This window comes from Moschus berezovskii, chromosome 7 (assembly GCF_049115385.1).
Source record: "Moschus berezovskii isolate FMDL1 chromosome 7, NW_MosBer_1.0, whole genome shotgun sequence".
In the NCBI taxonomy this organism is placed as follows: domain Eukaryota; kingdom Metazoa; phylum Chordata; class Mammalia; order Artiodactyla; family Moschidae; genus Moschus; species Moschus berezovskii.
The window spans coordinates 107,232,091-107,245,699 of record NC_142466.1 but is presented as its reverse complement, the minus strand read 5'-3'; the positions used below and the strand labels follow the sequence as shown (position 1 = coordinate 107,245,699).

The 13,609-nt window shown below is 42.1% G+C and overlaps 1 protein-coding gene across 1 annotated transcript in view; it reads left to right on the top strand.

The window, feature by feature from the left end:
• The window catches only part of SVEP1 (sushi, von Willebrand factor type A, EGF and pentraxin domain containing 1), a 204,172-nt gene that overhangs the window by 144,840 nt on the left and 45,723 nt on the right, over positions 1-13,609 (top strand). Inside the window, exons 28-36 of the mRNA XM_055427567.2 lie at positions 1,013-1,137; positions 2,309-2,432; positions 3,946-4,116; positions 5,487-5,660; positions 6,083-6,202; positions 8,058-8,234; positions 8,656-8,740; positions 9,788-9,979; positions 10,993-11,160. Of these exons, the coding sequence (XP_055283542.2) occupies positions 1,013-1,137; positions 2,309-2,432; positions 3,946-4,116; positions 5,487-5,660; positions 6,083-6,202; positions 8,058-8,234; positions 8,656-8,740; positions 9,788-9,979; positions 10,993-11,160 (1,336 nt within the window). The remainder of the gene's footprint in view (positions 1-1,012; positions 1,138-2,308; positions 2,433-3,945; positions 4,117-5,486; positions 5,661-6,082; positions 6,203-8,057; positions 8,235-8,655; positions 8,741-9,787; positions 9,980-10,992; positions 11,161-13,609) is intronic.

The following is a 13,609-nucleotide window of genomic DNA, read 5'->3' as shown; positions in this document are numbered from 1 at the left end:
CTCCAGTATTCTTGCCTGGAGAATCCTATGGACGGAGGAGCCTGGCAGGCTGTGGTTCATAGGGTCACAGAGAGTCAGAACACAATTGAAATGACAGCAGGCTGTCCTGGGCAAGGTTAAGAGAACCAAAATGTGGTAGTAAAATACCCCATGACTAGTAGCGATGGAAAGTCACAAGAGATGTACGGAAGTGACAGAGAGTGGCAGTTGTCACCAGAATGTAGGTGAACTGTAGTGACGGGGAGAAATCACCCAGCGGGAGCGATGATCCCAGAGGGGAAAGCAGCCCCTTCCATCTGTTGCCTGGGCGGAAGGTATCCAAGAGGTTAAACTTGTCTCTCATCCCACTGTCTTACCTCGGGGCCGGAGGACTGAAGAAACCAGGTGGTGTAGCCCAGGGGTGTCAACCTTGCGGCCACGAGCAGAGTGGAGAAAGGGGCAGGGTGGCTCCCGAGGGGTGCAGGCCTTCCAGAGTGCCGGGAGGGGCAGTTTAGCAGAATGAAATGCTTCCACGAAACAAGTGATACAGAGGAGTCCCCAGAGGTGAGTACTGAAGAGTTTCCATCGGACTGGGTCATTAAGCAGCCCCTGGGATGAATGTTCCTTGGAACTGGTAATAGAACTTTAAGCATTCTAGGCTAAAGAAGACGACGATGAAGAGCAGCCACTGGTAATCTGTCACGGAGGGTAATTTCCTAGAGCAAAAGAGGCAAAATAGGACTTAGCCACGTTGTTGACATAAAATATTATATGCATATATATGTATATATGTAGTTTTATAGTTGAATGTTTATAAATCCAATCTTGTGTTCCAAATCCTCTCTGACTGATTTTTCAGTTGCTATATAAAATGTCGAACTCACTTTACTGATAAATCATGCAGTGAATGCAGGTAATTTAGCTTCTCAATAATTTCCCCTGATACATTTGTATAGGCTGTGCCTTCATTAATTTAGTATTTTAGAAATAACAGCCGGGCCACTCTTCTTCCTTTTTTTCTTTCCTTTCCTAGGTGGTGGTGCATTGGTTATTGGGCAAGAACAAGACGAAAAGGGAGAGGGATTCAACCCCGCTGAGTCCTTTGTGGGCTCCATAAGCCAGCTCAACCTCTGGGACTATGTCCTGTCTCCACAGCAGGTCAATTCCATTTTCAGTGTATGACAGTAATGACTTGCACAGGTACAAACTGAGTACAAACGTGCGCAGCCTAATGCTACTGCGTCTATGCCCCCGCTGAGTTTTCAGAATTTTCCATCAGTATCATTTGATGCTATGGTAGTAGACTAAGCTAGCCAGAGGTTATTTACGGTGTCTTGGTGATGTTTTATAATTTTATTGGACATGGCTGTTTCATAAAATCTTGTGATTTCAGAACTAGAAAGAATCATAGAGAAGAATGTTTCCAATCCCTCTGACTCAGGAAGCAGAAATTTAGGGCTGGCACAAGATCACACATACAGAGTAACAGATGGGCTAGTGGTTAAAGCCAGCCTACAGTCCAATGGCCTGGGTTCAAGTTCCAATCTCACCATGAACTCACTGTGATGATTTTGAACATGTTACCCCATCTCTCTATGCTTCAGTTTTCAAATCTATTAAAGATAAACAAATAGAACTGCATAGTGGAGTTTTGGCAGAATGGAACAAAATCCTGCATATAGGATTGAGGTATTGTTTGGCACATAGTAAGGGCTTGACAGGCTTCCCCGGTAGCTCAGTGGTAAAGAACCCACCTGCCAATGCAGGAGCCGTGGGTTCGATCCCTGAGTCATAAAGATCCCCAAGAAAAGGAAATGGCAACCAACTCCAGTATTCTTGCCTGGGAAATCCCATGGACAGAGGAGCCTGGCAGGCTGCAGTCCATGGGGTTGCAAAGAGTTGGATACAACTTAGTGACTAAACAACAGCAAAAGTGCTTGATAGATGTTTACTCTTACTGTTATTGTGGCAGAACTTGCCTGAACCTCAGCTTTCTCACCTCCAGGTCAGAGATAGGAGGTCAAAGAGGAAGCGCCCCTTAACAAACTGCAAAGTTTTAGACAAGAAATTCTATATGTAGAATTTCAGAATTTCCAGTGACTATGAAATATTTGGTAAAAGGAATGGTGGAGGTGGAGGGGAGAGAGAGAAAAGGAAGAGAACTTTCCTTTGCCCCTGAAATCACACCCTACATCCAAAACTCTGCTTCCCGCCCCCCCACCGCTCACAAGTATGTGAATGTTTTCAGCAGGACCAGATTAAGATATAGTAATTCTGTTTTCCAGAAATAAGTGAGGTTTGTCTAAAAGATGGATTTGTAAACTTTCAGGTGAAATCGCTGGCCACCTCATGCCCAGAGGAACTCAGTAAAGGAAACGTGCTAGCCTGGCCTGATTTCCTGTCGGGAATTGTGGGGAGAGTGAAGATCAATCCGAAGAGCATATTCTGTTCGGGTTAGCTTCCTTCTTTAGACTCTGCTGTCTCTTGATTACTCTAGGATTTTCTAGCAAAAGGAGACATTTGATTCTCTACTGGTCAAATAGTGTGTGCTAGTCAGTCTACTGTTTACCTAATAATTCATGTTTAACCTACCTTACCTAAAGGGTCTATTATTTTTTAATACTTACATACCTTCTGTATAACACAGTACAAAATAATTGTACAGGAAACTTGAACAAAGGTAAAATAAGGAAAATAGGATGAGCAGAGGGATATGGCTAATTTTTTTTTAAATGCCCATCGAAGTCCTGTACCCCAGTTTGAGATGGGGTACTCTCTTGGCTCTGTAATTCCTAGCCATCATCCACATGCAGGTAGCACAGAGGGAGAAGAAATAGATGCAATAATATACATACTGAGTGGTCAAACTCTGAATGGTCCCAGCTGCCTCCTAAAATTCAATATATAATATTTAAAGAAGTTTCTGAAGCTATCCGAGAATTCATGGGTTTTGTTAACTCATAAGAACATTTTATTAATTCTGAAATACTATTCAGTTCAGTTCAGTTCAGTCGCTCAGTCGTGTCTGACTTTCCGCGACCCCATGAATCACAACACGCCAGGCCTCCCTGTCCATCACCAACTCCCGGAGTTCACTCAAACTCACATCCACAGAGTCGTTGAGCCATCCAGCCATCTCATTCTCGGTTGTCCCCTTCTCCTCCCGCCCTCAACCTTTCCCAGCATCAGAGTCTTTTCCAGTGAGTCAACTCGTCACATGAGGTGGCCAAAGTATTGCAGTTTCAGCTTTAGCATCAGTCCTTTCAATGAACAGCCAGGATTGATCTCCTTTAGATTGGACTGGTTGGATCTCCTTGCAGTCCAAGGGACTCTCAAGAGTCTTCTCCAACACCCCAGTTCAAAAGCATCAATTCGTCGGCAATCAGCCTTCTTCACAGTCCAACTCTCACATCCATACATGACCACGGGAAAAACCATAGCCTTGACCAGACGGACCTTTGTTGGCAAAGTAATGTCTCTGCTTTTTAATATACTATCTAGGTTGGTCATAACTTTCCTTCCAAGGAGTAAGCATCTTTTAATTTCCTGGCTGCAATCAGCATCTGCAGTGATTTTGGAGCCCAAAAAAATAAAGTCTGACACTGTTTCCACTGTTTTTCCATCTATTTCCCATGAAGTGATGGGACCAGATGCCATGATCTTTGTTTTCTGAATGTTGAGCTTCGAGCCAACCTTTTCACTCTCCTCTTTCACTTTCATTCAAAAATGGCATTTTCCTTAAAAATATTCTGCAGACTTCTGCTGAAAGAGGAAAAGTTGTTTGTTGACTCCAATAGTTTTTTTCTAGAAACTTTGCATGCCAGAGATCCGGTTACATGTTATCTTGTTTTAGTATCAATAGAGTGGTTCTCAAATGCCGGTACAGTATATGATTTGAAACCCTTAACCTGGTGATGTTGCCTGTGTGTTTCTGACAAGCTCTGAACCAGTGTTCTTTGCCCCCAGATTGCCCATCTTTAGAAGGATCAGTACCTCATCTGCGAACTGCATCAAGAGACGTAAAGCCAGGCTCCAAAATCAGTCTGTTCTGTGACCCAGGCTTCCAGATGGTCGGGAACTCTGTGCAGTATTGCCTGAGTCAAGGACAGTGGACACAGCCATTGCCCCGCTGTGAACGTGAGCAGCCTTTGTTGAGGCATTTCAGTAGCTCTCGAAAATTACTGCAAGCCTAAGAACACATTTGGAGGAATGCTAGATAAAAGTGAAGTACTTCTTAACAGCCAGTATAGCAGATCCTCATTACTTTCTTCGTGTAATGAAGTGTGCTGGGCACCATGAGGGAGGTGGGAGATGAGCATACAGAGAGCCCGCCACCCGTGAAGGCGCCCAAGTGGCCCGAGGAAATGAATGGAGGGAAAGACAGGTGTGAAGCCCGGAGCCCAGAGGGGGGTGGGTCGTTGCTGGGTGGGAAAACAGGACTGTGTCTCTTTAAGTCAGATACACCCGTTCATTCGTTTATTCAGCAATTTTGAAAGTACCTAGTGTGTGCCAGACGCTGAGCAAGTTCTGGAGATACAGCAGTTGGGGAAAGTCTCTCTTCTTGTGGAGTTTGCATTGTAGTAGGAAAGGCATGAAGTAACAAGTAACATTTTTATTTATAGCAAGTAAGAACAGCAAACGCCAGAATTAAAGGCTTTGAAGAAAACTAAAGCAGGGTGGTGGTGGTGGTGGTTTAGTCGCTTAGTCGCGTCTAACTCTTGGGACCCATGGACTGTGGCCCTCCAGGCTCCTCTGTCCATGGGGTTTCCCAGAGAAGAATACTGGAGTGGGTGGCCATTTCCTTCTCCAGGGGAATCTTCCCAACCCAGGGATCAAACCTGTGTCTCCTGCATTGGAGGCAGGTTCTTTAGCGATTGAGCCACCAGGGGAAAAGCAGGATCGGGAGATGTAAAGTGAGAGGGTTGGGTGGAAGCAGGACTGCTATTGTAGACAGGGTGACTGGGGAAGTTCCTCCATAACATCTCCTTCCACCTGGTGCATATGTATGTTTCATATACCTCATCTCTGACTAGCACTGCACTGTGTAAGGCAGGGATTTTGTCTGTTTGGTTCAACCTAAGCACCCAGACAATGTCTAGCAGATAGCAGGGTCACCATATTTTTATTTTTTAGTATTTATGTATTTGGCTGTGTTGGGTCTTAGCTGTGACACTTTAGATCTTTCCTTGCAGCATGTGGGATCTAGTTCCCCGACCAGGAATGGAACCCAGGCCCCCTGCTTTGGGACCGCAAAGTCTTAGCTACTGGACGACCAAGGAAGTCCTTCCATAAGTATTTTTTAAATGAATGAATTGCATGCCCATGTGAGCCAGACTCTGTGCTTGATGCTCTGGGCACAAGAGTGGCTGCAGCCTGCCACCAGCCCTGTGGTATTCTCAGTGTAATATTTGTGTGCATTGAAGAGTTCATGCTTAACTCAACTACAGGTTTAATATAAATAAGATGTTCGCTGAGTATTTGCTCCTAAAGTAGTTGTCACATTCCAGGCATTAGCTGTGGGGTGCCACCCCCTTTGGAGAATGGCTTCTATTCGGCCGAGGACTTCCATGCTGGCAGCACAGTGACCTACCAGTGTAACAGTGGCTACTATTTGTTGGGCGATTCGAGGATGTTCTGTACGGATAACGGGAGCTGGAATGGCATTTCACCGTCGTGTCTTGGTGAGATGAATCTTGGCAATTACTGCGTGCCTTTGTTCTGACTCTGTGGGAGATAATTGTCCCAAATTCCTGAGGGTCTTGTGGCATGCCTTTGTTAATTTCATCTCGTCCTAGTCAGCTCTGGGCAAGCCATAGTGACACAGCAGCTGTCCATGGACATGCCAAACACGTTTCAAATTTTTACCAGACCCAATATAAGAATATCTTTTTCTTTCTTTCTTCTACTTATCCACCTATAAACTGTGGAAATAGCTTTTATGGTAGATCTGCAATGTGATTATGACTATTACATCTGAACTTCAGGAAAAATATATATAGTGTGATGCATTAAGTGATACATAATGATTTAAAAGTAAAAACAAATGTTTGCTCCATAAGACAAATCCATCAGCATTATGGCCTGTAAACCATCTCTATTTTAGATGTTGATGAATGTGCAGTTGGATCAGACTGTAGTGAGCACGCCTCCTGCCTGAATACAAATGGATCCTACGTCTGCTCATGTATCCCACCCTACACAGGAGATGGTAAAAACTGTGCAGGTAACTGGGCTATGTGTACTTGGGAAGTCTATTTCAATTGTTTAATTCAAGTATATAGTTTAAATGTATGTCATATTAAAATAGACAGTATTTTCAACTTCAAAAGGGATAAGGAGAAGAAAAATCATCTTTCAAAAGATACTTTAAACAGAGAAAGACATGATATCGCTTACATGTGAAATCTAAAAAAATGATACACATTAACTTATTTACAAAACAGAAGCAGACTCACAGACATAGAAAACAAACTTATGGTTATCAAAGGGGAAAGTGGAGGGAGGGATAAATTAGGAGTTTGGGATTAGCATATATACACTATAAATGCTATATGTAAAATAGATAATCAAAGGACACAGGGAACTTATCCTATAATTATGTGTAATGAAAAAGAATGTGAAAAAGAATAGATATATTTATATATGTATAAGTGAATCATTTTGCTGTACATCTGAAGCTAACACAACATTGTAAATCAAATTATACTTCAGTAAAAAGTGTTTAAAGATACACAAGCAACAGTTGGAGGTGCTTTAAACTACCGCTTTGCTTTTCCTAACTTCACAAATTCTCGCATCCAAGTACTAACCAGGCCTGATCCTGCTTAGCTTCTGAGATCAGACGAGATCGGGCGCAGTCAGGGTGGTATGGCCATAGATCCCAGTTTCTGAAAAACAAAACTGAGAGCCAGCTTTATCACCTGAATGTTGAAGAAATGTCTCCATAATAGAAGAATAATAGAGTGGCTCTAGAAATATAAGCAGTGGCCTCTACTGCCTTCAGTCAGAGCAAAGAGGTTACTTCATCACCTCTTCACTTTCAGAACCTTTCCTCTGCCTCAGCCACACAGAATTATATCATTGGGAAAAAATAGACATTCTGTCTTACCAGATTGCTTTACCTGTATTTTGTGGTAAGGTCGATAATACTCAACCCATCAATGTCTCTCTATACTAATTATGAGAAAGCAGCCAGTAGAAAAATTAGAACTTCATGAGTAATTCTCAAAATCAGTCTTATAATTGCGTTTACTTTTTGCGAGAGTTCCATGTAAAGTCCAAAAGATCTTCAGAAAGATTGAATCAGTATATCTCCCTTTTCTGAGAATTTCAGTATTCATTTGGTCCCATTGTTCAGCTCCAGCCCTAAGTCTCCCTTTCTATAACTCCCCTTCCTAGAAGGGGTGACTGACCCCGGATTTGCACACAGCAGACTTATGATCTGGGAGCTGTTTGAAAAGGGAGGCAGGGAACTTCCCCTCAGTGTGCTCTGTGGCTGCCTCTATATCATCTTGAGAGAAAGTCAGTTGCACTTTAGAAGTGGTCTTCTCATTGGAAAAGACCCTGATGCTGGGAAAGATTGAGGGCAGGAGGAGAAGGGGACAGCAGAGGACGAGATGGTTGGATGGCATCACTGACTCAATGGACATGAGTTTGAGCAAGCTCTGGGAGATGGTGATGGACAGGGAGGCCTGGATGCTGCAGTCCGTGGGGTCGCACAGAGTTGGACATGACTGAGCGGCTGAACAACAAATGAGGTTGGGAGGAGGAGGGGCCGAAGCCCTTCTGAGCCGTGCCCTGGCACCACCACTAATTCCTCCCTAAACAGCTTCCTTTGGGGACAGAGACATTTTGTTTCTTTTTCTTATTCATTGCTGTTTCAAAATACTGTTTTTCAAATGCCTATTAAATCATCTGGTGTGTCATTGGAATTCATGCCTTTCCCTTCAGAAGTTTTTTCTCCCCCCTTCAAGATTTAATTGGTACCTTAACTGCAGTGGAATTCTTTTGCTGTGAGACCTCATGTGGTTATGTGAAAGGCCCTGTTGACCCACAAAAACTGTTTTCTCTCTTTCAAGAACCTATAAAATGCAAGACTCCAGGAAATCCAGAAAATGGCCACTCTTCTGGGGAGACTTATACCGTGGGTGCCGAGGTCACATTTTCATGTGAAGAAGGATACCAGCTGGTGGGGGTGGCCAGGATCACATGTTTGGAGTCTGGAGAATGGAGTCATCTGATACCATATTGTGAAGGTATGTTGAGTAAATTTCCCCATGTTTCTGGTGTACAGCAGTGTTGGAAAGTCAGGGTGGAGAAATGCCAAGTGTGGTCCCAATGTTTTTTATATTTAAAGCCCAGTATTGGACTGATATTTATTTTTGTAAAGGTTTTTTTGATGTGGACCATTTTTAAAGTCTTTATTGAATTGGTTCCAGTTTTGTTTCTATTGTTCATGTTCTGGTTTTTTGGCCACAAGGCATGTACATCTTAGCTCCCCGACCAGGGATCAAACCCACACCCCCAGCATTGGAAGGCAGAATCTGAACCACCAGACCACCAGGGAAGTCCCTAGGCTCATATTTAAACGTGGCCAAAATCCTGGAGCTGCCCTTAACGAGATTTTTATACATACTGGCTAAGAAAAGTAATGCCTGTTGGTTTCCCTCCTTTAAGCTATTTCCTGTGGTACACCAGCTGTCCCAGAAAATGGTGGCATTGATGGATCTGCATTTACCTATGGCAATAAAGTAATATATAGGTGAGTGTCTGAGATTAACACTGCATTGTAGATGTTGTTGATAACATGCTGGCAGTGAAAGAATACTGGTAAAAAAAAAAAAAAAAAAGACAGCAATCCCCGAGGATGTTTTCAGATTAACGTGGAATTAATTGAATTCTATATTTGGGCTTGGATCCAAAGCTCCAGTTTATAACCAAAAATATTCATTAGCTTGTAGGGCCTTCTTTCATAACATCTTAAGGACTTATTTTAGATAAGACCATTATCAAACCAGGGATTTTCTGTTTGCCAGGAACAGACTCAGACATTGAGAACAGGTATATGGTTATTCACGGGGGAGGGGAGGAGAAGAGGGAAGGATTGAGAATTTGAGATTAGCCAAATGCAAACTATTATCTGTAGAATGGATAAGCAAGTTCTTCCTGTATAGCATAGGGAACTATGTTCAATATCCTGTGATAAACTATCATGGAGAAGAATGCATGAAAGTGAAAGTGAAGTCACTTCAGTTGTGTCTGACTCTGCGACCCCATAGACTGTAGCCTGCCAGGCTCCTGTGTCCGTGGGGTTTTCCGGGCAAGGATACTGGAGTGGATTGCCATTTCCTTCTCCAGGGGATCTTCCCGACCCAGGATTGAATGCAGGTTTTCTGCACTGCAGGCAGACTCTTTACCATCTGAACCACGTGAATATATGTATAACTGAATGTGTACATACGTATAACCGAATGACTGTGCTGTGCAGCAGAAATTGACACAACATTGTAAATCAACTATACTTCAGTTTAATTTTAAAGAGTGAACTTTCTGTTGGCAGATGCTAACCCATGACACAAACTGGAGGCAAGTCAAATGCTTAAAATCCATCCTTCTGTTTATTACCCAGCAGGGTCCCTGTGGGCAAGATGCATAGTATTCAATATTGAAAAAAAATTTTCAAAGCATTATTTCAGTAGGAAAAAAATATACTAGCAATATGTATAAAATCAGTCTTTTTGGAGGTTTTGGCACAGATGAAATTATGCAAACTGAGTTCTATTCTGTCATTTTCTTTTATCTTCTTTAGGTGTAATAAAGGATATAGTCTGGAGGGTGAGAAAGAATCATCGTGTCTTGCTAGTGGTTCTTGGAGTCATTCTCCTCCTGTGTGTGAACTGGTCAAGTGTTCTAGCCCCGAAGATGTAAATCATGGGAACTATATTTTGAGTGGGCTTACCTATCTTTCTACTGCATCGTATTCGTGTGAGAATGGATACAGGTACAGTCCTAGATAGCAGACAAGCTTCCTGTGGTACCCTGTTACTCATTATTTACTCAATGGGTTTCACTTCCTTGTGATTGGCTGGCCTTAAATGCAAGTTTCTAAGTGTAAAAGATTCTTAAACATGTTTGCTTCTTAAAGCTCAGTCTATAGTAAATGCTCAGGGAAATAGTCCATCTAACTTTGAGAGCTCCAATTCAATACTATAAACATTTAGACACTAAACATGAAAGCAAAAAATGTTTATGAAGCATAGTATAACGCCTAATAAAATGCTTTGATGATGATTTCTTTTTTTTGGTAAACAAAACATTGCATAGAATATTGTTAAATCATGTCAAGATAAGGGCCTGAGTCTTTAATACTGTTAAGAGGTTAATTTGATTGATGTTGTATGTGTGTGTGTGTGTTTTCAAAAAGAAGTGAAAGACTCAGGCTGTGATCAAAAACTTGGCTAACAGATCAAGTGAACGGAAAATGGAGTGAGTTGTACAATCAAAATCTGGTTGGCAAGTGAGGGTGGTTGTAAACCATGCTGAAGAGCTCCTAGGTTTTTAAATTCGAAGGCAGAACAGAGGTCAGAGTGATGAACAACACTGTTCAGATGCCCAGGCTCATGGCAAGGATGGTGCCCTTTGATTTCAATTACTCTGACTTCCTGGGTGTCTATCTCCCTTATCACTGGACCCTAACCAGCCTAACACCGCTTCTCATCCAAGTAATCTGCTCATCACAGGGTTTGAAGCACTTGACAACATCACCAATGAGCACATTAAGCCATTTTATTATATACCCCAGTTGTTGCTATGTTGTTTTAGCCTTCTCATAGTTTTAAATGAATCTGTAGCCAAACTCAGATTTTTGTTTTTATATAAATCAATAAAACAGAAATAAAGTTCATGTGTTAAAATTCCCAAGTGGCCCCTGTTCTCTCCTAAGTCCTTCCTAGTTGATCTCTAGAGCAGTAAGTCAATAGCCAGGGAAAGAAGTGGCAGCTTTCTTTCCTTTAGTTTGCAGGGTCCTTCAGTCATTGAATGCTCGGCCTCAGGCAGCTGGGATAGAGCGCCACCTACCTGCCATCTCGTCTCTTGTGGGGAGCCGCCGGCCATCAAAGATGCTGTCACCTCCGGGAGTAACTTCACCTTCGGGAACACTGTCACTTACGCTTGCAGAGAAGGGTGAGTAAACCCAAGGAAGGAAAGGATTATTGAGAGAGGGTGGTCCCAACTGCAGATAGGCTCCATTGAACACTAACTTAAATTTCCTGGCAGCCAAAGCCAGAGAGAGCTTGATATTCTTTTCTTGTAAGAAAGGGAGCATCAGTTCAGTTCAGTTCAGTTCAGTCGCTCAGTCGTGTCCGACTCTCCGCGACCCCATGAATCACAGCACGCTAGGCCTCCCTGTCCATCACCAACTCCCGGAGTTCACTCAAACTCACGTCCACAGAGTCGGTGATGCCATCCAGCCATCAAATAGTGTTTTCCCGGAATTAAAGTAATTTATCAAATTGGGCCTTAAAGAATGGACATTGGGCAGTGCAGTGGAAAATATCTTGATACTTTAATTATAGATGCAAAAAGCATATTTAAATAAGCATTTGTGTCTTGTTCTCTGCAAAACCAAAGGTAAGACTTTAGGTCACAGCACTAAGATGCCGCGTCTGCATGAAAAAAAAAAAAAAGATAATAAAGTTCAGATTTTTGCATTTTTACTGGTCGCATTTCATTAGAGATGTAAGCAAATAGGAAGCAGTTTACAAAGTGCTTTCCTACTCCTTGTCTCATTTTATCCTCACAAAAACCATGTAGGACCCAGAGAAAGGAAAGGTTCCCTCTGGGACAGTGATCTGCCCAAGGTCTCAGGCAAGCAGGAAAGAATTGAAGGATGATTAAATCCCAGATCATCTGGCATTTGATTGCTCATTTTCTCCCCGTGCTTTCTCAATAGATGTTTTAGCAGCGATAGTCCGTAGCGTTCACGTTCCAGATTTACCACAGTTGCTTTTCACACAGTTGTAACGAGTGACAGCCGAGGGGCTGCCATTTTCTGGATGTGTGTCTCAGTTCTGTCGTTTGCTTACTGTGTTCAGTTCAGTTCAGTTCAGTTCAGTCGCTCAGTCGTGTCCGACTCTCCGCGACCCCATGAATCACAGCACGCCAGGCCTCCCTGTCCATCACCAACTCCCAGAGTACACTCAAACTCATGTCCACAGAGTCGGTGATGCCATCCAGCCATCTCATTCTCCGTCGTCCCCTTCTCCTCCCGCCCTCAACCTTTCCCAGCATCAGAGTCTTTTCCAGTGAGTCAACTCGTCGCATGAGGTGGCCAAAGTATTGCAGTTTCAGCTTTAGCATCAGTCCCTCCAATGAACATCCAGGATTGATCTCCTTTAGAATGGACTGGTTGGATCTCCTTGCAGTATAAGGGACTCTCAAGAGTCTTCTCCAACACCACAGTTCAAAAGCATCTGTGTAGCCTTGGGGAAATGGCATAACCTCTCTGTTCTACAAGTTCATTAAAGGTTCGTACTCCTTACTGCCATTGTGAGGGATAAAATTATATGAGGCATGGACTAGCCAGAAGACAATATCTCAACAAACTCTGCCATTATTATGATGTTCGAAGAGAGGACACAGTTTCTAGAACATGAATGTTGAAGTTCATTTCACTTAGATAAAAAGACCATCCCACTGATACAGGCCGCCAGAAGGTGGCGACAACATTTTCTTGTAAAAAGCTCTTGGGCATCAAATACTCAAATAGTTGACGGAAATCCCAGATCTTAACATTTTAACATCACTTAACAAGTGAAAAAAGAAATCTTGAATATTAAAATGTCAGTGTAGGAATTAGCTTTTCAAAACTTATTTTATTAAAGTATAGTTGATTTACAATGTTGTGTTAATTTGTAGAAGTTAACTTTTGATGGTCTCATCTCTCTCCTGTGGATTGACTCTTTTAAAAACTGCTTCCTAATGAACTGCATAGTACTATATAAGATTAGTCATTTAAATGTTTGTGAAATCTTTTCAAGTATGAATGTTTCAAATAATAACTAGATATTGACTACTTTGGGTTTTTTTTCTGATTACAAAAGTAACCTATTACCACTGTATAAAACTAGAAAATAAAAATATATTTTTTAAATTGCCCAAAGATAAATGCTGGTAATATTTTACTATATCTCCTGCTAGAACTTTGTCTTCACATATAAAGTTCATCTCTTATAAAAATTCCCATATTTTCTTTTTTTCTGTATAAATCATTCATTTGTATCATAAGAAGAGTTCTGTGTCCGCCTAATGTTAAATCTATATATTATGGAAAAAAAGGATTTATTAAAAGACGAACTAAAGATAACATTGAAAATGATGATAAATTCCAGCCTTCGTAGAGGGTTTTGTAGTCTTCAGAGGACTTTCCTGTGAATTATCTCAGGTGTTCCCTTCCACAAAGTGGGGGTTTTGGCCGAAGAAATATTATTCCCATTTTATAGTTAAAACAGAAGGTATTGGGGCCATATTGTCATACAGACTCCTTCAGCTCTAAGCAAATATACACTCTGTGGGCGCTGTCTTCTCATTGGAAAGTTGGAAACCAAGTCTGTCCACCTAAATGATATAGCTG